The sequence below is a fragment of the Pelobates fuscus genome, chromosome 8 (assembly GCF_036172605.1).
Source record: "Pelobates fuscus isolate aPelFus1 chromosome 8, aPelFus1.pri, whole genome shotgun sequence".
Taxonomy (NCBI): Eukaryota; Metazoa; Chordata; class Amphibia; order Anura; family Pelobatidae; genus Pelobates; species Pelobates fuscus.
Window position 1 is genome coordinate 164,220,466 of NC_086324.1, and position 27,941 is coordinate 164,248,406.

The 27,941-nt window shown below is 41.3% G+C and overlaps 1 protein-coding gene across 1 annotated transcript; it reads left to right on the forward strand.

The window, feature by feature from the left end:
- Positions 1-772: 772 nt before the first annotated feature.
- On the forward strand, positions 773-27,528 carry FLII (FLII actin remodeling protein). Its single transcript, XM_063430650.1, has 30 exons — positions 773-888; positions 4,337-4,447; positions 5,674-5,745; positions 6,025-6,105; positions 7,764-7,849; positions 9,291-9,452; positions 9,545-9,648; positions 11,868-12,043; positions 12,545-12,702; positions 12,859-12,943; positions 13,371-13,524; positions 14,165-14,298; positions 14,892-15,104; positions 15,450-15,629; positions 16,125-16,207; positions 16,414-16,488; positions 16,738-16,821; positions 17,415-17,586; positions 18,946-19,050; positions 19,730-19,921; positions 20,017-20,205; positions 21,479-21,618; positions 22,581-22,818; positions 23,234-23,388; positions 23,601-23,661; positions 24,692-24,820; positions 25,050-25,156; positions 25,494-25,599; positions 26,042-26,107; positions 26,376-27,528. Exons 1-30 carry the CDS (start codon positions 826-828, stop codon positions 26,508-26,510), a joined length of 3,816 nt encoding a protein of 1,271 aa, XP_063286720.1. The 5' UTR covers positions 773-825; the 3' UTR covers positions 26,511-27,528.
- Positions 27,529-27,941: the final 413 nt, after the last annotated feature.

Genomic DNA, 27,941 nt, shown 5'->3' on the forward strand with positions numbered 1-27,941 from the left:
CCTCTCCTCTTATTGATTGCCAGCCCCCTCACTGACAGCTCTTTCCCTTTCCTCTTATTGATTGACAGACCCTCACTGACAGCTCATTGCCTCTCCTCTTATATTGATTGACAGTCCCCTCACTGACAGCTCATTGTCTCTCCTCTTATATTGATTGACAGCCTCCTGACAGCTCATTGCCTCTCCTCTTATATTGATTGACAGCCCCCTGACAGCTCATTGCCTCTCCTCTTATATTGATTGACAGCTCATTGCCTCTCCTCTTATATTGATTGACAGCCCCCTGACAGCTCATTGCCTCTCCTCTTATATTGATTGACAGCTCATTGCCTCTCCTCTTATATTGATTGACAGCCCCCTGACAGCTCATTGCCTCTCCTCTTATATTGATTGACAGCTCATTGCCTCTCCTCTTATATTGATTGACAGCCCCCTGACAGCTCATTGCCTCTCCTCTTATATTGATTGACAGCTCATTGCCTCTCCTCTTATATTGATTGACAGCCCCCTGACAGCTCATTGTCTCTCCTCTGATTGATTGACAGCTCTCTCAGTGATGGACAGCTCTTCCTGACTGACAGTTATGCCGTGCCAGCTCTAATACAGACCATGTTTCAGTTTACATGCATTACCAGCTGTCACTGCCATTTTACACACTCTCTCCTAGTTGACAAGTTTCTGGCAGGGAGAGGGTGAAGTGGGCGTGGCTCTGCCCTGCCTTGGGCGGCGGGGGGCGGGGCTGCTTGGTTTTGACTGACAGGCGGGGGTGTGGTCTGGCTGCTTCCTGCTGCTTCCTGTAGACAGTGAGACACCGGGCTCCGGAACATGGCGGCTACCGGGGTGCTGCCCTTCATCAGGGGGGTGGACCTGAGCGGCAACGACTTCAAGGTTAGGGGATTCAGTGCCAAAGGGGGGGGAGGGGGCTTGGCAGCAGAGCTCACACTCCATATACACCATGTTATGGATGGCCCCGCCTCTCTGTCAGCATGATGGGAGTTGTGGCCTTGCCTTGCAGTCCAGTGCAGCTGAGCATGATGGGCATTGTAGTACACAGCAGGTCAGCAGACATGGCTGAGCAGGATGGGAGTTACAGTCCGCAGGAGTGCCACCTATCTGCTTCCCTCCCTGTGTGTGTGTCATGGCTATATTTAACCTGCTGTGCCAGTCCTGATACAGGCCAGGACTCAGACAAGGCTTATAGGGAGTGCTCCCAAGATAACTTTATTATTATTACACAGTGATTAGTAGGCTTCCCATGGTGGCCTGGTACATCATGTCTTTCTGGGTACATATCCAAACTTCATGCTGATGGGTATTGCATGAAATGTGCCGCCCTCCAGAATTCAAATAACATATATAACATCCTCTACACTGTCAACAACTAGGAGACAATGTCAGAGAAGCAAATCTCCCTTACAGGCTGAATTCTGGTTTATTTATTCACTAAAACACTTATTATGAACTTGGTAATTGCAAATATTATGACACAATAAGAGTTTGGGACAAATGGGGGGGGGGATAAAAATCAGGTATTCTTCCAGCCCTATTATTAGGGCTTTTCTACTTTTATTTACTTCTCAGTTAATATTAGAAGCTATGTAGAAACATGTTCTGTAGCGCTGTAAAATGTGTCATAAGTAAACAGACTAAACTACTGCCTTTTCAAAAAACTTAAATCAGGTCTCACCCCATTTAGCATAAGAAGGTTAAAATAGCATGCTGTGGACAGCTTTTGAGGGGCCTGAATTGTTGGGTTATTAACTGGGCAAATCCCATTAGATCATAAGTCTGTCACCAAAGGGTTAAATAACTGTCCAAAGACCCAATAGTTCTGTAAATGATGCTTCTACTCTATGTAATATAATGGGATATTGATAACAGGTTTGAGAAGCTTGGATCTTGTCTATAATTTGGGTAGTGCCTGTCCCACCCTTTGAGTGACTCATGTCTTTAACTCTATATTTAAATGTCATCATGCAGAGCCCTATTGATTCAAACAGCCTAGTTTAGTGATGGCTTGTCTCTGGTACTCCAGTTGTTTTGGACTAGGCTTTGCAGCCAACCAAATGGCTGCCTGAGCTTCATGAGAGCAGACAGAACAGGGTAGAGTGTATCTAGACAAAAGTGTCTCTCTGGTCCATGTTTTCTGCAGATTATGGCTAAACTAGTAATTGCAAACAATTGGCATTAAAAAAACCAAATGTAAGCAAAAATATAAAAAAAAATGTTTTTCTCATTTGCTATTTTGACCTAATACAAATACACAACCATTTATTTTTTTTAGTCTTTTCAATTTTAGTGCATAGATTCTTTAGCTTTTGTGTGCCACGTTCACCCTGCGGTTCTAGCAACTGGTTGACATAATGCCCCAAATAGTACACATTCATTTGGCACACTGTGCAATAAACATTGTGATATATTAAACCAATATTGTAAATAAGTTTAGTGTAAAAAAGAAGCGGGTATTGGTACATGTGCCAGTGGCATTGTGCCATGTTATGATCTATTCCCTATTCATAGTATTCACGAATACTACTTTCCCAGTATTGCAGTTACAATAATAAACACCATATTAACTGTTTGATACATCTCAGTATTGATTATCCCTGTGGCACACACATGATCAATGTAACTCCTGCAGGTCTCTTCCAAATTGGTATTAAATAAAAATGTATTTTGCCAATTTGTATTATTATTTAGCACATTGCCATGTACATACCTTTTATAATAGACGTGAAAGCTTTGCAGTTTAATACCCCTCTGGCATCATCACAATGTCATTTTGCCAAGGGATTTCTATACAATCCTATCCTGGCTCTAAAGGGGCATTGTAGGCACTGTAACTGCTTGATGTCACTATAGTGGTTATAGTGTCTGGGGTCTCCTGGCACCATCCTTCCATTCAGTGTTAAAGGGACACTATAGCGTTAGGAATACAAATTATATATTTGCTGTGTAGAAAGATTACAAATTACGTACATCTCTATTGAGATGTGCGCAGCAATGCGCAGCAATGCGCAGCAATGCGCAGCAATGCGCAGCATATGCTAAATCATTTTTATTTTTTTTTGTTACTAAAACAAAGGGGTTTATTCACTAAATGGGACATTTCAAATTAATATGGGAAGTGGCAATTCTAGGTCAAACTAGTGGAACTGGAAAAACTTTTTTCTCTGTAATCTGCCTATCTGAAATCTTTCTATTTTTTGTCTTTTTTTGTCTTTCTTTTTATAAACCAGATTTTTCATGGTGTAATTCCTGTTTGGAATGATTATATCTTTTTGTGGTTTTTCACTTTGCTTGAATCATAATGCATGGTTTTGATGCATTCTTTTTCATTTTTTTTCCAGGTACATTTACAATCAATTAATATAAATGTTTGCTGCAATAAGTGGCACATTCTTACCCATGCGTGTAGGAACTCTTTACTATTGTTGAGGATAGCTGAGAGTAATGGGTGTACAGTACAGCATCGCCAGACCAGGCTATTCAGGATGACTTGCTAAGTTTAATAAGTGACACTATGGTGAGCAAATTCTATTCAGTCTCTGGTATAACCCAGTATGTAAAGCAGGAGCCAACAAATACATGTTCATTGTATTCAATGGCTTGCCTCTCGCCTGAGTCCCACTAGTCGCTGAGTCTCCTGTTGTACCGGGTTACTTCTGCTGAAGCCAGGTGTTGATCACGCCGGTTATTCATTGGCTGAGAGAATCCACCAAGTGCTCTCAGTCAATTAATGAAACTAAATTAAAATTATCTAACAAGAAACTCTTGTTCCGGGCTGACTAATGATGCTGTCAGTGGTGGAGTTACACCTGCTGCAGTTAGTTCAAATATTTACTGAAATTCTGCACATACACATTACATGCACCATAATCACTTCAAAACACTGAACTAAAGTGTGAACCATTTTGGAATTTTATATCACAATAATTGCACTTAACTGACTTTTAGAATTTCTCCAGTTGAGCTATCGTTGTCTAAAGTTTGAAATTCACTTTGAATTCCCAACAATTTAGCCCAAATCTAGCAATTTAGATTTGTTTGCTACGATTTGGAGTTTAATAAGGTGATGGTCCAATCCAATGTGCCAATAGAAGACCATTGATGGCTGGATGTGCATGAGCGGCGAGTGCTGCTCACGCATGCAAGCTTCTCTCTTTAAACTAGAAATGAACTTTGAAATCTCACTTTTGGTGAATAAACATGTCAGTGTCCTGCCTTGGTGTGCTAGATTGCAAGCTCTTTGAAATAGAAGTTATGTTGGGATCTGTCTGTTCCTTTTGCTGCAGCATATCTATAACCCATGTTTTATTCTGTCTTTTATTCCCAGGGAGGATATTTCCCAGAACATGTGCGGTCTATGAACAGTTTGCGATGGCTGAAACTAAACAGGACTGGTCTTTGCTACCTGCCGGAAGAGCTGTCTTCTTTGCAGAAATTGGTAAGGTAGAGCAACCTTGATGGCTATGAAGCATCATAAATCACAGTAATTGATGTATCACAATGGGCACTGACAGAAATGAAGATTGTTTATTCTATACAGACACCCCCAAGATAATCCACTGTGATCTAAAGCTCTCTAGATCCCGCCTGGTGAATTCAAACACCAAAGTCTAATTCCTACTGCAATCCTATCCTAACCCCATTTGTTTCCCTTCAGACCAGTGATGGCTAAACTTGCTAACACAGATCTTCCTGAACTACATTTCCTGTGATGCAGTAGCTGTGGTTCCAAGATTGGCAGTCACTAATTCTCTCTTAATCCCTTTGACCAGTTCCTCCCGTTTTACAATGCTGAGATTGACTCTGAGAAATCTGTGTTATCCTATGTCTATATGGCTGGATTACTCGCTTCGTAGCTGACTATCAGTTTTGTGCTAGTTTCAGCACACAGCATTCTAGGTTCAGCACACCGCATTCTAATCCCAGATAAAAATAAATAACAGAAAAAAGAAATGGCATAAAGAAGACGATAGATGTATATTAAAAACAATATGTCTGACGTCTGATCCTGTCTTTCCTTTCTGAACATCAAAACATAGAGTAAAATAAAGACAAACCATGGTGGCAAGCCTATCCATCTTTACAAGAAGCATAAAGGCAGAGAAGCCTTGGGTATCCATACCTGCAGTTCTAGAGATTTTACCAGAAGGCACAGACGGATGATGCCATCTACTTCCCAAGTCATCCTGTCTGAGGCTCACAAGGATGTGGTTGGTGGCAGTGCCAGACCAGGTTCTTTACAGAAAACGTGTCTCTCTGACCTGAACCATTTTATTCGCCATCCCATTCCCCTATCAAGGATCGGGGGATCCCCATCTGTACATAATAACTTGTGAGACACTTTGATTTTAGTTTTCTCTGTGATGGATCTTTGTTGGCTGCAAAAGACTTTTTTAGAAATAGTTGTGCAGATTGTTTTCAGTGAGTATGATAATTCAAATCATTTTTGGACACCACGTTTTCCTTTAAAAATGGAATATTGCAGCCACTCTCGCAGACTGCTCTCGAAAGGTTCTTAGGGTAGCTCCAGGAATACTCCAAACCAGATGGTGCAAATGCCCCATATATTTATTTGCCCTACTTTGCAGAGTCTTGCTGTGAGTGCATTGCCAGTTTGTTGTATCTCACCGTCCTTACATTTGGTCTTTTTATTCTATTTTGTAGGAGCATCTCTCCGTGAGTCACAACAACTTGACAACTCTGCATGGAGAGCTTTCATCCCTTCCCTGCCTTAGGGTAAGTACTCTTACTCCACTTACTTCTACTGCTCCATGATACCTTATGCTGTCGCTTGCAGATGTTTCCGTAGTAATGGGGTGTGTGGGGGGGTTGTACTGCTGTTTTAATGCAGCCATGCACTAGCCGTAGTGTTTACTGGGATTAATACAATGTAAACCATCAGATACAGAATTGTGCCTGTGCAAGTAGTGACATCATAACGCCAGCGCTGTGATTACCTGCACCCTTTCTTCCTGCGTGGGCCTCTGTAACATGCTCTCCTTCATCTTTTCTCAGGCAATTGTTGCTCGAGCCAACAGCCTTAAAAACTCTGGAATTCCCGATGATATCTTCCAGTTGGATGATCTTTCTGTGCTGGTAAGTGACAATGTCTTTAATACGAGAGGAGGGCTATCTAAGGTCTGCACACACTGTGTTTTGGCTGTTTATTCCATTTTTTTTTTTTTTTTTTTTTGTGACGTTCATTAAATTCTGGGAGATGTATATTATCACAGATGAGCTACTAGAAAATCTCTCTGGGTTATTAATATGTTAAATCAAAACAGCTGAACTGGAAGCATACGGGACTTGGAGACTTCTTTCAATTCTTTCAATGACTTCCAGACTGGTTACACCTTACTACACATACTCCTGTAGGGTTTATTTAATAAACCCCAAAATGTGGTCCAAAAAAATGAGACCAAAATTATTGGATTTGGAAATGTTTTGAGTTAATGACAGCTTGGCTGATTTAGCTTAAATTTTGCTGATGTTAAGTGAATAAATATTTGTGTGTGTTGTATATTTGTAGGCTATTACGTTATTTATGTGTTTAACCCTTTAAGGACAACTTCTGGAATAAAAGGGAATCATGACGGAATATTCCCGTCATGTGTCCTTAGGGGGTTAAGTGATTGTGTGTCTTATATTGGGACTGCCATTACAGTTTTCTTCACATAAATCAGTTTAGAAAATTATTAGCAAAATATTATTATTTTTATCTGGGCAAATTGTGGTAGGTGTAACTGGAATACTGCGTGAAAATCTGTCACTGTTTCAGCATGGTGGTTGCCATCTTGTTATTGTATCCATGGCTGAGATTATTCATCTTTACTATTTTAGCTAATCCATTGCTTTCATATAGGCTATTCCACATGCACATCAAAATGCTGCGCCAATCAGCATCAATCCATCTCTATGGGGTGCATTCAGTGTCTGCATGCAGAGTGTGGATACACTGAATGTAGGTACTGCAGCACTGACACAGGAAGTACCTCTAGTGGCCATCTGAGTGACTGCCACTAGAGGTGTTACTAGGCAGCAATGTAAACATTGCATTTTCTCTGAAAAGGCAGCATTACCTTTGAAATGCCTGCATGGGCAGGCTGTAGACACCACAACAACTACGTTAAGCTGCAGCGGTTCTGGTGACTATAGTGTCCCTTTAAGCTGAATTTCCATATCTGTAGTACGCAATGTTTAGCAAATGGGTTTTGTTGTTGCTTATTGTTCTTTTTCATAGTTTGACGTCCTTTACTGTTTGATTTTAAAGAAATAGCCAGTGGGCCCAGCTTTCCTTTGACGTTGGTTGACACCCAGATGAGTTATAGGAAATCTAGATCACTGAACATATTTTGAAATGGTTTTCAGCCAGAAAAAATGTTGTTTATTCCTAAATCATGCACTTGACAGAAACAGGACAAACACTGACTCTATTATTAAAGAAGCAGTTTTTTTAATTCATTTTAATTATAACTGTTGTACACTGTTTCCCGCTCATTTCCTGCCTCCTTAACCATCTCTTCATCTCCTCCAAGATATAATCTAATTTTCTCTGCCATCTGAGAGGGATTTAATTGTCAGGAAGTGGACGATTAAGTAAAACTCTTAGATCCGCTATGTCACCCCTGCATTAACCTCCATAAATTCTCTAACTTTCCCAAAACAAGAAAATGACTGTTCATTAAACCCTGTGTTACTCTTAGTATTTGTACATTTTCACAATGCAGCTCAGACCTTGCACATTGATTTTACAGGACCTTAGTTACAATCAATTGACAGAGTGTCCACGAGAACTTGAAAATGGCAAGAACATGCTCGTGCTTAATCTCAGCCACAACAGGTGAGTGGTCAGGGATTAGAGGGAGGGAGTTACAGAACCTGGTAAAGCACAAGTTCCATTGGTGCTAACATTAACACAATCCAAAGTATAACACTGGCAACTAACTACGGAGCTTGTAGACAACACCAATAACCCTGGGTTATTTCTATTTCTTTAACCTATTGAGTGCCAGAGTCACGAGCAATGCACAAATCCTCCTGGCACTCAGGGGGATGATGTTGAGTTCATTGAATTTGTGTTTTGCCGTTTTGTATGCATTATTTTCCTTTTTAGAGCTCAAGGTATCTTTGTTAGGCTTGGAAACGCAAATATCAAACTGGTGTTTATTTACTAAACGGTGAAAGGTGGTGAATTGAAAACTGCAGTGGAAAATTTAGGCAAAACATAGCTGCATCCCCAATGTCATAGATAAAGCATGTTTTTCAAGCAAATTTGGAAGAGTTCACGGTGCACCAGCAATAAGTAACAATGTCACTTTTGTGACAAGTCACTTGACTTCCTGCATTTACCAATAATTAATCAATAAACTATGTGCCAGGATTTCTTCGTGGTAAGGAACTGTTGTTGTAAATGTGTTTGGTTTTTTTGTGTTGTTCTTCCATTTAGCTGGGTAGGCAAACATTTGTAGGATAATACTACTATCTTCCAGAATGTAGTTATTTAGGTATTATATGTGAAACAAAATCCAAGCTGACAAACAGATCAAGATAAAAGAAGAATGGGTGGGGGAAGCTTGGGAGTGTTGGCTGGGGTTTTTAAACGGGTATAGGTTGCATCAATTATTAAAGTGCACAGATCCTCTAATTTATTCAGAGCTTCCACAGTATATGATGTGCATAGACCAAAGGTTTATCCATTGATCTTCATTTTCACATGGTTATTGTGGGAAGAATGACTTGTAACTAGCTAAGGACTTCCTGGTCACAAGATCAGTTTGGAGAAGATTATAACTTCTGTGGTAGTTTTTCTTTTATTGAGTTTGGAGAGGAGGAATTCCTAAGACTCAAGACTTTTCCTTACCACTTGGGACCAGAAAGTCTTAGCCTTGAGCCATTGCCACCACAAATGGGGGGAAAAAAGGTTCCCTGATGGCCACAAAGACACCAACGTAGGTTGGTCCTTGTTTTCCCAAAATGAAAGGTTAAAACGGCAGTGTGCCATCAACCGTTCGTCTTAAAGCATTGCTCTTGGACTTCAACTAAACTGAAAACTTTAGATTGCTTCCCATATTTCATCCTATTCATCACTTTCAAGAGAGTCACCCGTGTCTTGTCTCTCTTAGAAATCTCAGGTGAGAAAACTAGTAATCTGGGAGTATGGGATAAAACCTCTGTTCTGTTTGCAACATGTCTGCTTTATCCATCTGTGACATTGCTGTTTGTATATTTATATATTTAATAAGGGTCATTGTGGGGTTTGTTTTTGTTTTTCTGTTTCTCAGCATCGACAACATCCCAAATCAGCTGTTCATTAACCTGACAGACCTGCTGTATCTGGATCTGAGTGACAACAAGCTGGACAGTTTACCTCCTCAGATGAGACGGCTGGTGCACCTTCAGACCCTCATCTTAAATAACAACCCCCTTATGCATGCGCAGCTCAGGTAACCTTGTCTCTCCTCCTCACATGAACACCTGTAACGCTGGTCAGACATGGTGGTTGGAGTTATTTAACTTCTTTCTATCTTTCGAACAGGCAACTTCCTGCAATGGTAGCACTACAAACCCTACATCTGAGGAATACACAACGCACACAGAGCAATCTACCCACATCTTTGGAAGGCCTGACTAATCTATCAGGTAACCAGAGCAGTTAGTCCATGCTATGCTAAGGGTTTGTAAAAAGCAAATTTGTCACATTTGTCTTTAAAGTTATTTTAATTGGAAAGGCTTGGAGGTGTCATGGCTGGGCCGCATCAACTCTTTTAAGATGATGGTGCTGCCACACATTCTCTACCTCTTTCGTATACTGCCCATACCATTGCCTATTAAACTGTTAAAACTCTTCCAGTCCACAATTAACGCGCACGTATGGAAGCGGAAGCCCATCGCAATCTGGGACTTCCATTTGCCATGGGAGGGTTGGGCCTGCTGGATATTAAGGCATATTACAGAGCTTCAGTCCTAGCGCAAGGGTTCAGAATTTTTCGGCTGTACCTGCACCCACTCTGGCTATCCCTAGAAAATGCATGCCTAGACCCACACAAAATTGCACACTCTTTGTGGGCCAGCACGATTCCCCAATCTCCTGCAGCGCACACGTTGTAGTGCTCAAGGTTTTTATTACATTCCTGGAATTGTTGGGGTCCACTTATTGTAGACACCGCACTACTCTTTCGAGCAGCACCCTCGGGTATACTGACAGCATTCTCCCCTGATCTGCAGGTAGGGCGGTGGAGAGCTAGGGGTGTACATCATATCTGTGATCTACTGGCGGGAGGGGAGATAAAGCAATTCCCTGACCTCCAGGTGTATTTCTCACTACCGGCAAGAGATTTGTACTTATACCTGAGGGTAAAAAATATATTACAAATGAATTTACTGGGCAAGTCAAGCCACCCCACAGAGACCCTACTGTTGCCGAACCAAATACTGACACCCAAACCAATTAAGCCTCTATCCCTGTGCTATTAACGCCCTGATCAAAGGCATATCCACAGAGAAATTGACTTATATGACTCAATGGGAAAGGGAACTGAGGCGACAGATTTCCTTGACAACATGGCAGGAAGCCATGGCAACCATGAAGCAGGGATAGAGTAGTCTCTCGCTCTGGGAAGCTTACTGTAAAATAACAATGAGATGGTACCTAGTGCCGCACAGACTAGCACATCTGGGCTATGCTCACATCTCACAAACAACCTGCTACCATCTCCCCATACAACTGGAACACTACCTACTTCATATAATTCCCGACATAACTGGGCATCCTCACCGCAAGGTGATCTTAAACATTCTCACAATGGCAAAAGTCGCTCTGGCTAGCAACTGTAAGAGCAAACAAATTCCCTCAGAGGAGACCATTAGAACCAAACTAGACATAATTAGCTCCAATGAGCAGATGGCATGCAGACTAAACAAATGTACGGAAAACTATGACCGGGACTGGACCAGCTGGTCGTCCATGCTATGACCAAGATTACAAATTCGGAATATTGATGGTCGGGGAGCTGACTGAGGGTTAAACGAGTAACAAATGGTATTAGGTTCAAGGCTTCTACAATGTATACGTACCGGCACTATGGTTGCTGCTATATACTGTCTCAAGCTGCCTGTTTATATAATATGTTTAGGCGCATACTAATGCCTTTGGAAACAATGGCTGTGGTAATGGTGAAGCCTTTCCTTTCTGTATCCCCTTCCCGTTATTTAGTTAGACGGAAATGTACACTGCAACAAGCCATCGTTAAGCGTGCATCAAGTCAAAATACTTTGTATAAATACCTATGTACTATACGCACGGAGTACAACGTCACACATTCTAGACGGCAAGTCATCCTGGATGAGCTTACTCACATTGTATAACAGCTGCACTGACAATGGTGATGTGATATTCCTGTTAAATATTGCTATTCCTGTTCATAGACTCTTACCTATTTCTGGCTCCCAAGGGTGTGATAAATGTGAAAAGTACAAATTGAGATGTACATCAATACGTTGTTTGTATTAATAAAAATGATACATGAGAAAAAATGTAATTATATGTGTGTATGTAATGCACATACAGACCATTTAATAGAAATCTGCTTAAATTCCTGTCTCTGTCACCGGCAGTGACTGACTGCATTGCTTGGTGCGAACATCCAGGAACAGAAATTATTTGAGACTGTAATATTGAGGTCACTTGTTTCTGACAACCTATACATGGTTAATGGTTATCGTTGCTTGCCTTCATATCTGCTTGTGTCACGCTTTACATTGGTTTATAATGATCCTGCTTTTGGTACTAGAAGGGGTAACGCTGAGCACTGGGAGTCTTGTCATGCTCTTTCACTTATTGCTACTAATTTATTTCCCAGATGTGGATCTTTCCACGAATGACCTGTCACGGATTCCGGAGTGCCTCTATACACTCGCCAACCTAAAGCGCCTGAACCTCAGCAGCAACCAGATTACAGAGCTGTCTCTGTGCATCGACCAGTGGGCTCAACTGGAGACCCTCAATCTGTCCCGTAACCAGCTTACCTCTCTTCCTGTAGGTACCAGTTGCAGGAAGCTTTCACTTGTCCTTCCCCGTTTTGCTGGAAAGCAAGTCCTCCCAACCACTAAAACGGGGGTAGGCAAGCTTTGGCGCTCTGAATGTTTTGGATTACATCTCCCATGATGCTTTGCCAGCATTATGGCTGTGAGAGCATTATGGGAAAAGTAGTCCACGTCTGGAGTGCCGACGGTTGCCTATCCCTGCAGTGGTACATAAGTCTATAGTTTGTCAAACGTAGGAAGGTATTTTGTGTCCACGTGACTGTTTGTTTATTCCTTGACGTATTTAGCTCGCTATCCCATAAATTGTGTAGGGCACAAACTGAGGAAGATGGCATTACAAGTGTAGTGTATGCAGTCAGAATTCAAGTTACCTGTGCTTGGTTCACAGGTCTCTGCCATTTTAGAATATGGTCTGGGTTCATTTATCATTCTATAAAATTCATGATTACTTTTTTTTTTTTTTTTGCTGTTTTAATTCCTCGTTGGTGTCCAGTCCGCCATCTGCAAGTTGACCAAGTTGAAGAAACTGTATTTGAATTCCAATAAGCTGGATTTTGATGGCATTCCCTCGGGAATCGGCAAACTGTCCAGTCTGGAGGAGTTTATGGCTTCCAATAATAACCTTGAACTGATACCCGAGAGTCTCTGCAGGTAAGTGTCAGCCTGGACAAGAGCATCTCCAGTAACCAATTCTGGTGATGTTACTTGGTGCCAAAAAGCCAAACCTTTTCGAATTCCCCTATCGTCTGGTACATTCCTGCAATTATTGAGGTTCATTCTCTGTCTCTTCCTTTCTCTATGTATCAGGTGCTCCAAACTGAAGAAACTGGTTCTAAACAAGAACCGATTGGTTACACTGCCTGAAGCCATCCATTTCCTGACCGACTTAGAGGTTAGTAATCACTTACCTAGAAAATAGCCACTTCTAACGTCCACTATGTGCTAGAACAGGAAAACCTGTTACTAAGAATACTGAGAATCCAGTGCATGCTGGGAAAGATTATGTTCTAAGCACAAGAGCTATGAGTTAGTAAAACATTCATTACAAACTATTTACATAGTTTACAGTTTCTTCTAACCTAAATACATTATTTACAGTTTGTTTATATTCTGTAAAACCTTAGTTCTGCAACTTCTGATTAAATCTACCTATAGAGAAAAGTATATGCTAGTGCAGCATATAACTAGTATATTATTTTATATGTATTATAATGGATGATTCTTTCATCCAGTGCTAATTAATGTACACCTCTTCCCTAAAAGTGCTGTGATTTCCTTTCAAATAGCTGTTTTAAAAATGGGCAATTCTATCTCGACAGATCCTCGACGTGCGTGAAAATCCCAGTCTGGTGATGCCTCCTAAACCTGCTGACCGCACTTCAGAATTCTACAACATCGATTTCTCCCTGCAGAACCAGCTGCGCCTTGCTGGGGCATCCCCTGCCACTGTCGCTGCCGCTGCCGCCGCATCAGGTATAAACCGGAATCCTGCTGCCTTCCATAAATTAAAATGCCTCAGGATTTCATGGGTGAAACGGTGCTGCCTTGTATTGGGCCATGCTCAGTTTATCATGAGGGTACTTCTCACGTGTAAACTCTTGCAGGATATTGACCCACGTTTTAAATTTTTGTGCATTTGCAAGAGAGGCAAAATAATGCAGCTCCATCTGCCAGGAGCTAAGGATTGAGGTGAGGTACAAAATTAAATAACATGTAAAGACCCCACAGGATGTAATAAAGTGGCGATGTCATCCAAGTATTGTTAAGGACTGATCAGCAGAACATTAACATAGATTGTACAATGAATGTCACAGTATGGAGCCTGACATCTAAGTATATTGGCTATTTCAGAGCTCTGAACAGACTGTGGTACTCCTTTAACTACACCCAGTAATATGTCCATGAGCAAGATGCCCACTGGTATATATCACAGTAGGCTCTATCAAAGTGTGGGCCTGACGTCAAATGATATCTTGGCACTGTCCTGGCTTAGCGAGGTGCAGATCTCACCAGTTCTCTCTGATCGCACTTATGAGGGAGGAACTGATGGAAAGATGGCACTAGCAACAATGTAGTAACCTTTTATTGCTATGCTGATTTCCCGACTTATCAGGCAGCGCTACCAAGGATCCGTCCGCCAGGAAGATGAGACTACGAAGACGGAAAGACTCTGCACAAGATGATCAGGCTAAGCAAGTGCTGAAAGGAATGTCTGATGTAGCTGAAGAGAAAAATAAAAAGATACAGGTGAGAAGGTTAAAGGCGTCCGCCATGGATAAGGAAATTCTTGATAAAATGGTATTGTAACATTAGTCGGTGGGTTTAACTGCATGTATGACACTGTCCGTTTAAATGCAGTAACAAATGCTATACTTGCTGTATGAAAAGAATCTGCTCATTCCTTTCTTCCAATTTTTTAATAGCTTCTATCCCTCTGAAACAATTATAGACATCACGGTGTTAAGAGACCTTTTCTACCAACATGGTGCAAGATTTAATTGTTAAAGAAAACCTTTCAAATAATCCTGTCCTCTCAGCAATATTTAAAGTAAAATGAAAACAAGTCACAAAGGAGAATATGGTTAAAACCCTAAAAATAAATATTCTAATATGTTAATACAAAGTAGATGGAGCTAGCAGTTGAGGCTTGCCAGGAAACCCATCTTGCCACGCCACTACCATATTGCAGACAGTTGAGAATAAACATGAGTTACAATGGTATGGAATCATGCTGTCTAAGGACTTCCATCAGTTCCTATAGAGAAAGAAGATGTGTTTGTTATCCGTACTCCTGGCAACCTCTTAACATTTGTTTTTTTCCCCCCTCCTATCCCGAACAGGAGAACGGTGACATGAAATACACAGATTTAAAGGCAAGGAAATGGGATCAGAGTCTGGAGAAGCCCCCCTTGGATTATTCAGAGTTCTTTACGGAGGATGTTGGTCAAATCCCCGGAGTCACCATCTGGCAGATTGAGAACTTCATTCCGATGTTGGTGGATGAGGCATTGCATGGGAAATTTTATGAGGCAGATTGCTACATAGTGCTAAAGGTGAGCAGTGTGCAGGATTTATGATCTCTTCTACCAGTATTGGTTAAAGAGAATAAATATTTAAAAAAACACCTGCTTGTTATGTTTAAGTAGCGTTTGCATTTTTATAAACCGATCTCTTCAAGTTATTCGGTATAAGTGGTATAATATATGTATGTGTATGAACTAATAAACCATGCATATTAGATCAAGAAACCCATGTAAAAAGCAGAGTGAATTTACGGTAAATCCTAATTGCTACTTTTTATTGTCTTTAGAAGTGAGTCATTATATATAAAATGCCAATGTACTGGATTTTTTTTAATTAAATTCAAATATTCCCCGTCTTTTTCTACCATATTTTAGACCTTGTTGGATGATAATGGTGCTCTTAGATGGGAGATATATTACTGGATCGGACAGGAAGCTACACTAGATAAAAAGGCCTGTTCTGCCATCCATGCTGTCAATCTGCGGAACTATTTGGGTGCAGAAAGCCGCAGCATTCGGGAGGAGATGGGAGACGAGAGTGAGGAGTTCAGTCAGGTGAGTTACAAAGGATGTGGAGAGATCAGGCTTTTTTTCATGGCCTCATAGATGCTGTCAACAGTTTGCCTCATCAGAACTGCTGTTTCTTTTTTTAGAGCGGGTTGAGTTTTACTGCTAACCTGCCTGCATTCATCATGTACCTTCCCTTCTTAGAGCGACACTTCAAGCATCATAACCATTCAAACTTACTGTATTTGTTAAGGTGCTAAAAACCTTTTGGGCACGGTTCCTCTGGTTTTGTCAAACTGATTTTGAGTGAATCGGCAAACACCATTGCTGCTGCATCTGAGATAGTGAGGAATTACAATAGTGCACTATTAATACCAATCCAGCCCCGCACTCACAGCATGACTGCTATCCACGTACACTGTAGTGGTTATGGTGTTTAGAGTGGATGTATCTAGTTCAGATATGTGGCTACTTTGTCTTCATACGTAACCAGGTGATGGTTAACCTCCTTACCAAACAAACGATAAATGCTTTTCATAACAGGTTTTTGACAACGAGATCTCCTACATAGAAGGAGGGTCAGCCAGTGGATTTTACACCGTGGAGGACAATCAGTATATCACCAGGTGAGAAGCAGAGACTGTTGAAGGTTAGGTGAACTAAATATTACTCAGTGTGGTGCCAACTAAGTGCTGTTACCCAGTGTACCATTATGCTAAAGAAATTATTTGTTGTAGTGTCAAATAGAAAAGTTCTTTTACAGTTTTTAATTTTTTTAACTTATTATTTTTATATCCAATTTCTTCTCCTTTTTTTTTTTTTTTTTTTACAGGCTTTACAGAATTTATGGAAAGAAAAATATCCGTCTAGAACCAGTTCCCCTTAAATCATCCTCCTTGGATCCGCGGTGTGTATTTTCTTAATTTAGTACCCAGTTTGCTTTATACCAGAGGTGCATAAAGTTAGATCAAAGCTGTTGCAAACATATGGGAACTGTAGATCCCATGATTCTGTCAACCTTAAGGCTGGGAAAGCATTGTGGGAGTTGTAGTTTCACAGGAGCATGTGATCTTCCTTTTAGCCGCCACGGATAATTCCAGTCCATTTCAGTGCCCTCAGGAGTCTCATATTTCCCGATATCTGTTTTTTATTACAGGTATGTCTATCTTCTGGATAACGGTTTGGACATTTCCATCTGGAGAGGAACTCAGGCCACCCTCAGTAACACCACCAAGGCCAGGTGAGGATTATATGGATCAATCTAAGGGATCCAGAGTTCTGTTCGATTGCATATATAGAATGCAGAATTTACACAGTAAATGATTATGGAATAAATGACCGAACTTCTACTCTGCTCAGAAAAGCAAGGGGTCTATCGCAGGCATTCTGAATCTTTCCCACTACCTTAGTAGTGCTACTCTGCTAGAAGGCCTGTTTGTGCATCTACAACATTGTAAACCTCTTTTATTCTTTACATTATGCTGTGCATCTTAATACACCATTTGCACAGTATCATGGGATACCAGTACATTTACATTGCATGCCATACTCTGCCTTGTAAGTGAAAAAAACAATAACATTGTTGTAGGAATAACACAACCCTGCTCGTTTTCAAACTTTCTCTCTCAAATGGCTAGTGGAGAGTGAAAATTGTGAGCCCTTCGCTCAAGCAAAGTATCAGAGGTGGCCTTTCCTGTATTTCGCTGTATGCACGGATTTGCACTGTGTATACTTGACTTTATGCAAGGGGTTTCCACTGAGTACATGCGGCTGTGTGTGAATGCGTCTTGTGGCTTAGCTTTATATGAGTGTATTTATTTTGCCCTCTCACAGGCTGTTCGCTGAGAAGATCAACAAGAATGAGAGAAAAGGCAAAGCAGAAATTACTATGCTGCCACAGGATCAGGAGACCCCTGAATTCTGGGAGGTCCTGGGAGGACAGCCGGAGGAGATTAAACCCAATGTTCCTGATGATTTCCAGGCACCCCGCCCCAAACTTTACAAGGTACACCTCCCAGCGATTTATGTCAAGTCACAGCCATGACAATCTAGTACAGGCATAGGCAACCTTCGGCACTGCAGATATTTTGGACTACACCTCCCATGATGCTTTGCCAGCATTATGTGTGTAAGAGCATTATGGGGGATGTAGTGGACAACATCTGGGGTGCAGAAGGTTGCCTATTCCTGATCAAGTGGTACAGAATGACAGATATATAGGACATGGCATGAGAAGTACTGGACAGACTGACACTGCTATTCACTAAAGTGAGAAATGTCAGGAAAGTCCAAGTGCATTTCAAATTTGAATTCCTGACAATTCTCACTTTAATGCATAAACCTGTAAGTGGCCATCTAACAGGCTGGACAGAGAAATCTACTGTCCAGCTAACAGGATTAAGTGAGATACCTACCAACCATCTAACAGACGATTGCTGAATCTCCCAGTCTATCTCTAACTGGGTGGACTGTGAGATCTATCTCTAACTGGGTGGACTGTGAGATCTATCTCTAACTGGGTGGACTGTGAGATCTATCTCTAACTGGGTGGACTGTGAGATCTATCTCTAACTGGGTGGACTGTGAGATCTATCTCTAACTGGGTGGACTGTGAGATCTATCTCTAACTGGGTGGACTGTGAGATCTATCTCTAACTCAGTGTTTCCCAACCCAGTCCTCAAGGCACACCTACCAGTCCAGGATTTAAGGATTACCCAGTTTTGTCTAAGGTGTTTTTAGAAAAAAAAAAAAAAAAAAAAAAACACCTTAGACAAAACTGGGTAATCCTTAAATCCTGGACTGGTAGGTGTGCCTTGAGGACTGGGTTGGGAAACACTGCTCTAACTAACTGGGTGGACTGTGAGAACTAGAGACCATCTAACTGGGTGGACTGTGAGAACTAGAGACCATCTAACTGGGTGGACTGTGAGATCTAGAGACCATCTAACTGGGTGGACTGTGAGATCTAGAGACCATCTAACTGGGTGGACTGTGAGATCTAGAGACCATTGAACTGGGTGGAGTGAAGGATATACTGAACATTTGATGAATGTGCTATTGAAACCATTCAGAGACTGCAACAAAACGAGCCAAGGGAATATATATTTTTCATGGCAGGCATTATATTTTAATCTGAAATGTGATTGCTGTAAACTAGGTCAGTGCAAAGAACATGGGCTTCACTGTGGGCAAATACCTTGAAAACACAGATGCTATATTGTTAGAGGAACTTTAAAGTTAAGGGAATATTTTGCCTTTTTTTATGGCAACATTAGCATGAATTTAATTTTATTATAAATTCTTGTGTATAGTTGGTTATTTTGTCTTTTTCTTCTTGACTAACCTATACCTGCTTTTGACCAGGTTGGACTTGGGCTTGGATACCTGGAGTTACCACAAGTTAACTACAAGATCTGTGTGGAACACAAGAAGAGGCCAAAGATTGACCTGCTGCCGGAAATGAGGCTTGTGAGTTATTCCACCTCCCTGAGATCGGACAGACTTGTCTCACGTTCTCATATTTCTAAAATTTAAAGCATTTTAAGCGGAAACAAATAACTGCAAATTACGTAATAGGTTTCTTTGTGCATACTCAGAGGCATCAGAAGGTTCATTCAAAGGAGGCCGTAAGCCTACCAATGATTTGACAAGGCACCGGGGATCCACCAGGCACCAGCCACTTTCTCCAGTGAGATCCGGAAGTTCCTGCATGCAGCTTCCGTTGGCTCTGTTAAGTGAGGTCCTCACATGCAAGACCAGTTTGGTGACTGATCAATCTCAGCCAATATGCTAATTACTGCACTACTGTGCATAGCAAAATGCAGAGAGCTTCCCCTTTCATGGAGGAGGTGATGATGCCCGATAGAACCCAAGTAAATTGTCAAATGGCCGGCAAACCATTTTAATCCATTAGGGCATGGTATAATGGTGTCCTAAACAGTGAAAGCTACATTAGTTTCCACACTGAAAATCTCCATCTGCAAAATGGCTTGAAATACCTGCAGCGGCAGCCAACTCCTGCATAGTGTTAGATAAAACCTAGTAGAAGACAGATATCACACATATGTTGATCCATTTTCCGTATAGTCTTAAAAGAACATCCAAATCTGCTTACAGTCCTAACCCTGTTCTGTCATGTTGCCTCCAGCTCCAGAGCCTGCTGGACACAAAGTGTGTCTATATCCTGGACTGTCACTCAGACCTCTACATTTGGATCGGCAGGAAGTCTTCACGTTTGGTCCGTGCAGCTGCCCTGAAACTGGGGCAGGAGCTTTGCAGCATGCTCCATCGACCCAAACATGCCATGGTTATCCGGAACCTCGAGGGCACAGAATGCCAGGTATTGGACTGTCCCTTTACACAGTGGAAGCAGAGTGGTCTTAGACACCTAGGTCAGGAGGTTCAAAACTCCTTTATTTCTTTCTTTATCTCCAGGTGTTTAAGTCCAAATTTAAGAATTGGGATGATGTCCTAAGAGTCGACTATACTAGGAATGCTGAGACCGTGACTCAGAAAGAAGGTTTAGTGGGCAAAGTGAAGAAGGATGCAGAGAAGAAGGATCAGATGAAAGCCGACCTGACAGCCCTCTTCCTCCCACGTCAGCCCCCCATGCCAATTGCAGAGGTGAGTGTCCTGTTTTTGTCATGTGATGGAATGCTAAGAAATACATGTTTTCCACATTCTGCCTCTGTCCGTTAACATTTTTTTACACCAGAGGGTGCTAGTTTACAATAATAATACTGCTATAGAAACCAATGTTATTGGCATCCTGGTTTATTCAGTGATGTCCAGTTGCACTGCATTGATGGGTTATTCATACGACACTTTTTGTTTCCTTGGTGGAAAACTCTCTATGGCCGATGCAGTGCCTAAATGTGTTTTTGTATAAAGGAACTCAGTGTACGTGTATTTGCATACAGCAGGCCTTCTGTTGCTTTCACAGATACTCCGTGAAATACAATTCCTGATCTAGGCCTCGATTTTAATATTTTTGGATAAGCTTCTCAAATCATTTAATATATTGCACCTCTATAACTAGGAACAGGGATATTGGATATTATAACTAGTTATAGATCTTAGAACTTTATATTCCTTTAAGCAGGGGTATTAGAGCTTTATATTCCTTTAAGCGGGGATATTAGAGCTTTATATTCCTTTAAGCAGGGATATTAGAGCTTTATATTCCTTTAAGCGGGGATATTAGAGCTTTATATTCCTTTAAGCGGGGATATTAGAACTTTATATTCCTTTAAGCGGGGATATTAGAGCTTTATATTCCTTTAAGCAGGGATATTAGAGCTTTATATTCCTTGAAGCAGGGTTATTGGAACTTTATATTCCTTAAAGCGGGGATATTAGAGCTTTATATTCCTTTAAGCGGGGATATTGGAACTTTATATTCCTTTAAGCGGGGATATTGGAACTTTATATTCCTTTAAGCAGGGATATTGGAACTTTATATTCCTTTAAGCAGGGATATTAGAACTTTATATTCCTTTAAGCAGGGATATTGGAACTTTATATTCCTTTAAGCAGGGATATTGGAACTTTATATTCCTTTAAGCGGGGATATTGGAACTTTATATTCCTTTAAGCGGGGATATTGGAACTTTATATTCCTTTAAGCAGGGATATTAGAACTTTATATTCCTTTAAGCGGGGATATTGGAACTTTATATTCCTTTAAGCGGGGATATTAGAACTTTATATTCCTTTAAGCGGGGATATTGGAACTTTATATTCCTTTAAGTAGAGGCAGAACTTCCATCAGCTCCCCTCTAACATTTGTCAGTGGTGAGATATATCAATGTATTTAGACAGCCTGTTTTTTAACTGTGGACTCGTTTATTCAGCTTCTTCCTGCTTCATGTCACTTACTGACTTTCTATCCACACAGGCAGAGCAGCTGACTGAGGAGTGGAACGAGGATCTGGATGGAATGGAGGGCTTTGTACTGGAAGGGAAGAAATTTGCTCGCCTTCCAGAAGAGGAATTTGGACACTTTCACACCCAGGATTGCTATGTGTTCTTGTGCAGGTAACACCCCCTTCTGGATGGTCCAAGAATGACAGCTGAAAGTCTGCTGGGATTTTAGATAATGGGAAATGAGGAATAAGCAAGGCAGGTGCAGCATTTTTTTATCATCTCCAGGGAGTCAACTTGCTCCTATTCAGCCAAACTAGTGAAATAAACCGTGAATTGTAGTGAACTGAAAACCACATTTCACAATTCAGTTTAATATAGTGGCGATCGAAAATAATTCTTCATCTCCAATTTATGGCTTGACTATTTTAGCCTGAGTCTTGGCCTTTGATTTTCAAATCTCCAAAATTCCCTCTTTGTAGTTAAATACTTTCTATGTGACAACAATTAAAAACGCATAACCCTAAACAAAACAAAAAAAACATTAAAGAGTAAACAGCGTCAATTCAAGTTCTAAACTGGCAGCATTTTCCACAGCATTGCAAAGTGCCTGAACTGACCCAGATGATATTCGAGGGAAAGATTCAGATAAAAGAACAACATTAGAGGGATTTAAATGGTTGGTTTACACGTGCAACTGCTCAGCAGTATAACCACTACAGTCAGCTGTGCAGTGAGCTGCTGTAGTTATGGTGCTTGGAATGTCCGTTTAAAGTCTTATACAACCTATTTAGATTTCTGGACCCCCTAACTACATTTATTTATTACTCACCTTGTTTCCAGCATAGAAATGTAAGCTCTGCAATGTAAACATTACAATAAATACACAATAAGACACAATATAGCATAGGGCAATATCAAAAGCTTTCACTAGAGCGATCTAATCACAAATCACAGTCCTAGAGGAAGGCTGGCCACTTCTCTTACCTTAAGGCAGGATCTATAGATCAGTTACTGGCATCCCCGATGTTTCCAAGCTCTACTTTCCCTGTCATGCTTGGCCAAGTCGGAAGGATTTTATTTCCTATTTTGTTTAATTTAATTATTTTAATTTACCGTCCGAACTCTCACCCCAGGTACTGGGTGCCGATAGAACAAGATGAAGAGGAGGAGCAGCAGAATAAGAAAAGAAAGATACATGGACACGGTGATGAGGAAGATGATGACGATGAAGAGGAGGAGAAGCAGCCAGAAGAAGACTTTCAGTGCGTTGTATATTTCTGGCAGGGCAGAGAAGCGTCCAATATGGGCTGGCTGACATTTACCTTCAGCCTTCAGAAGAAATTCGAGAGTCTGTTCCCTGGAAAGCTGGAGGTTTGTTGGATGTTGACCGGTAACTTTTATCTGATCGGATAATGGTGGCTCAGTGAGATATAACCCCGGAGATTAGACCGGATCTATAACCTGTCATCTATGCAGGATCAAAGTATGGCGGGAGAAAACCCTGACAAAGTGCGCAGGATCAGATCTGTCTGTTCTTAGAAAGTTTTTATACAAAGCAGCATGGCCACTGGCATCCATCGGGTGGATATAAAACCCTTCTATGCCCTGTCTCCTAACAGGAGTCAGCTGGCAATTTTCAGCTCGGGATGGGTTGGTGATGGGGAGCGGATAGACTATTGGTTTCATAGGGATGAGTCCACTTGAGCTTCACTACAACAATGAAATGGCTGTGGGTTAATGGTAATATTCTCTAACTTGCTGTAAAACCATCCACTTTTCATTTTAGGTGGTCAGAATGACGCAGCAGCAGGAGAACGCCAAGTTTCTCTCTCATTTTAAGAGAAAGTTCATCATCCATAAAGGCAAGAGGAAAATGCGTGATGTGGAACTCCAACCAAGCTTGTACCACATACGGACAAATGGAAGCGCTCTCTGCACCAGGTACTGAACCCTGAAACCAGTGACTGACCTTGTGACCGCACTACTAAAGGACTGGGGAGCACACACGTCATCGCAGGTGTAAAGCCCCATCCGCTGTCCAGTGGCATTGAGTGTAGTAGTAAATTGTGTTCACACAGCTTGAGGGCGACGGGATGTCACACTTGGCGTATTCACCATCTATTTATACGGCTTTGTTATTTTGTGGTTTTCAGGTGCATCCAGATTAATACAGACTGCAGCCTCCTGAATTCTGAGTTTTGTTTCATCCTGAAGGTGAGTTCCCTGGGGATCTGTCTTGTGGTCAGACTGTCTCTTTCCACCCATAAAGTGAGCAAATGGAGCTTCGTCCAGTAACCTCCTTCAAATCTGCAGGCTCTAACGCAAACCTAATAACAGAGGTAGTGATGTGTTACCCGCAGGCAGGCTAGAATGACATTAAATTAAACAGTGTGCTGGCCTAGATGGCTGGTGTGAAAGTGCAAGTCATAAACGGACAGAGTCTGTTCAGGTCAAAATACCTTAAACATTAATACACTCAGCCGTGCGGTCATCATCTAAAATTACTGTGATTGACAGATGTCATCTGTCACTGATGTGACACTAAGTTAAAGGGGCTCTCCAGTGCCAGAAAAACAAACCCGTTTTCCTGCACTGTAGGACCCTGCAGTGGGTTTAAAACCCCTTACCTGAATCCAGCGCCGTTGTCCCTTGGCACTGGGTACTGCTCCGCCCACGCTCCTCCCCCACCGACGTCAGTAGTCAGGGGAGAGCCAATGCGCATGCGCCCATTAGACCCCCCCATAGAAAAGCATTACTCAATGCTTTCCTATAGAGGGATTCCAGTGACGCTGGAGGTGCTCACATAGCGTGAGGATGTCCAGCGTCATTTAAAACACCTTTTCGTGTTGTTAAGAACCCGGAGGTCCATCTAGTGGCTGTCTGATAGAAAGCCACTAGAGGAGGACTTAACCCTGCAAGGTAATTATTGCACCCAGACCACTCCAATGGGCAGAAGTGGTCTGGGTGCCTGGAGTGTCCCTTTAAGGACCAATGCCTTCCTCCCACATTCCTGTAAGCATTATTCATGTCCGAGTGTGCTAGGATAGTCATAATATAACACCCAACATACCCAGAAAGCTTTGTTCTTTTATATCAGAGATCATATAAAGTTGCAGTGTTCATTGTAGGAGCTTGCTTGCACGCCCACAGAAAGGGAGAAATAAAGAAATTATTGCTACTTTTTTACTTTGACATGCTGCGGCAATTTCTCGGGTGACTGACCATTTCATGTGTTTTTTTTAAGGTCCCGTTTGAAAGCACAGATAACCAGGGCATAGTATACACCTGGGTTGGGCGAGCCGCAGACCCTGATGAAGCAAAACTTTCTGAGGACATCATGAACCATATGTTTGACGACACCTACAGCAAACAGGTGAGACGGTAGATTGATTTCAAAATGTCTTTCGGTTGTGTGCTTTCATTTACTCCATATTCGTGCCAATAAATCTGGGAATACAGGTATCCTATGGGTTCTTAATATTCTAAAATGTAGGGTTAATTTTCAGTAGTCCCTGTGTTATGGTAGTTGCTGTATAGTTAAGTAACCGTTGATAGGGCTTGTGGTATTGCCATCTTTTGAATTCCTAATTTCTGCATTTCAGGTAATAAATGAGGGAGAAGAGCCAGAGAACTTTTTCTGGGTTGGGATTGGAGGCCAGAAACCGTACGACGAAGACGCAGATTATATGAAATACTCCCGACTCTTCAGGTATACATTTTTATTTTTACTCCTATTGGGACACAAGCAAACAACACTGGCCACAAAAGGAGTTTTAATCACACTTCTCTGCCTCTAATTGCACTTCAAAAAGATCGCCGTGTTAGGTGTGCACATAGGAAATACCCTAAACTGTGCACTCTGCAACAGTACACGTAGTGTATCAATATTAAATGGTTCTTTAGATGCTAGATCCCTAAGTTTGGCTTATTTACAATTAGAATTATCCATCTGTGTAGACTAATGAATACCAGTAAAATTGTATTACATAGGTCGATTAGCGTGTGACATGTCTTATTAACTGTTTCACTCCATGTTCCCCTCCCAGGTGCTCCAATGAGAAGGGCTATTTCTCTGTGTCGGAAAAATGTTCAGACTTCTGTCAAGATGATCTGGCTGATGACGATATTATGCTGCTGGACAACGGCAAGGAGGTAAGAGCATGGTTCTAGAATTCTCCTTGTGACGTATAATTGTTGAGTTATTAACAGATATTAGCAGTAAATGTACGGTCCTAGAATAACTAAAGTACTATAGGTTCACAGTTTGATGCATATTTAAGCCCTTTTTGTGTAAGTCTACTGCATTGCACATCTCGTTAAGATTATTGATCCTGGTAGAAGGTGTACATGTTTGGCACATCTGTATCACGTCTACTTCTAGTCTCACAATGGCCAATTTACATACCCAGTAATGACCGGGCAAGCAACATACGCCATACCTTTAATATAAACGCCACTTTTTTTGTGTGTGTGTTGTTTTGTTTTGTTTTTATGCAACAGTTCATGACTACTGTGTAAAGGTGAACCCCCAGCTCTGCCAGTTTATCTAGCTGTGCCCACAGGAGTTGTAACTGATATCTTGCTCATTTTCCAGGTGTACATGTGGGTTGGAACCCAAACTAGCCAAGTGGAGATTAAACTCAGCTTGAAGGCATGCCAGGTAAGTCCGTGGCACCAGCTCAGTTTGTTTATGTATCCTTCCTGGATGCTGTATATTATGTCCTGTTTATTTACCCACCACGTGCACAGTTAGTTTTTATTATAACCTGTAATAAGTGGTGGAAAGACACATGTCATTTCTCTTCCCTTATGTCTGCTGTTAAAGTATAATAAAAGGTGACGGTTTCGGCCTGGCCTGTAATAATTCACTCCATATTATTGCAGTTGTAGTGTGTGTCTGTCTCCCAAAATACTCTTTCCTCTTCCAGGTTTATATTCAACACATGCGAGCAAAAGACCAAGCGAATCCCCGCAAACTGCGCCTGGTTCGTAAGGGCAACGAACCGCACGCCTTTACCCGTTGCTTTCATGCTTGGGGTGCTTTCCGTAAGCCGCCTGCGTAGAATGATCAAGAGGAACCCCTGGATGTCTAGCCCACACAGCCGTAGCTGCTTGTGTTTAAAGGGCCGAAGCAGATGCTAGGCAAGAAAGTGAAAACCTGACTTGGAAGCGAAGGTCGAGATCTGCCGCACAATGACTGAGAAATCGAATCGGACTCCATGAACAGCTACCTTCCACTTGGGCCACGTACTGCAATCACCTGTTTGTTTGTTTTCTTAGCAGTGTTACTTGTTCACGTTGTGTGTAAGGAATCCAACACTGTAAAGGGAATATGCCTAAATTGTAACCAAAAAGTACTGTCATTGACTCCTGCCTGGAACAATTTATATTGTGCACTGCTGTTTCTCAAATCAGGAGCGTCTGTCTGTCTGTCTTTGCCTGAAGCAGGATCAACAATCCCCCAGTGGTAAACATAAACGCACACCGTGTTGAATATGGTTATTTATCAAGTTACAGAGCCCATTCACAGCCACTTATTATTTCAAACATGAGTTTTTAACTTGCTTCCTGTGTAACAGCAAACTTTGGATTTTTTTTTTCTCTCCCCATAATGCCACATTGCTCTTTAATATTGTTCCTGATCACACCTTAAACTGCGGTCTCTAGGTGGAGACAGTATTCCATTATTTAAGCTGCTTGCTGGGGGTGGGATTCACTTATCTATTATTAAAGATATTACCCAGCTTAACTACTAAACCGGTTGATTTTAAAGTGTGACTGTGAGAATTTTTTAACTTTGTGCTCTAACCAAGTGCACATTTATAATGATGAATAAATATATTTCTGTATTTAAAATGAATGCTTTTATTAAGACCAGTGTGGCTTATATTATATTTTCTTTTTCTTTCTAAAACCGTACTAGAACTCCCAGTTCCATCTAAAAGGCTTCTGCACTTGAAGTGACACCCAGCTAGTTCTGCGATTTAAAAAAAAAAAAAAAATCCCACAGATTTGTTAGCGAAATCTGAATATATGCAAATTGAAGTCTACTACATTCCCAATCTGTTCTATATAACACTTTTACAATAGATACGTACTGCTCCTGGAAATTGGAATATATATATATATATATATATATATATATAAAGTTTCAGACTTTCATGATGCCCATAAATGCTAACAATCTTCTTCAAGGAGGTTCATAGTCTGGTAGTGGACCATAACTACTTCCATTGTACAGGTTGATTGAGATATTCCATTGATGAGATTCAGCATTGTTTCCTGTAATAACGTGTATTCTCTGTAAGCTTTATTTCTCAGACTGGGAATGTAGTAGATTATTTCTATGGCCTCCCTCTTTGTTCTGTGTTGACATGGAGCATCTATGATTTCTTTAACAAAGGATGTTAGTAGCAGATTTTGTTTGCTGCATAAACAGATCAGAGTTATTATGTATGGGAGGGGAAGCATGAATACTGTATGAGCTATCTTTT

What these genes read in the sequence shown, in the direction of transcription:
- FLII (XM_063430650.1), top strand. Translation starts at nt 826, where the DNA reads ATGGCGGCTACCGGGGTGCTGCCCTTCATCAGGGGGGTGGACCTGAGC. An exon ending in TGGATGATCTTTCTGTGCTG is followed by an intron (nt 6,106 to 7,763) that starts GTAAGTGACAAT and finishes TTGATTTTACAG; the next exon opens with GACCTTAGTTACAATCAATT. An exon ending in TCGAGGGCACAGAATGCCAG is followed by an intron (nt 19,922 to 20,016) that starts GTATTGGACTGT and finishes CTTTATCTCCAG; the next exon opens with GTGTTTAAGTCCAAATTTAA.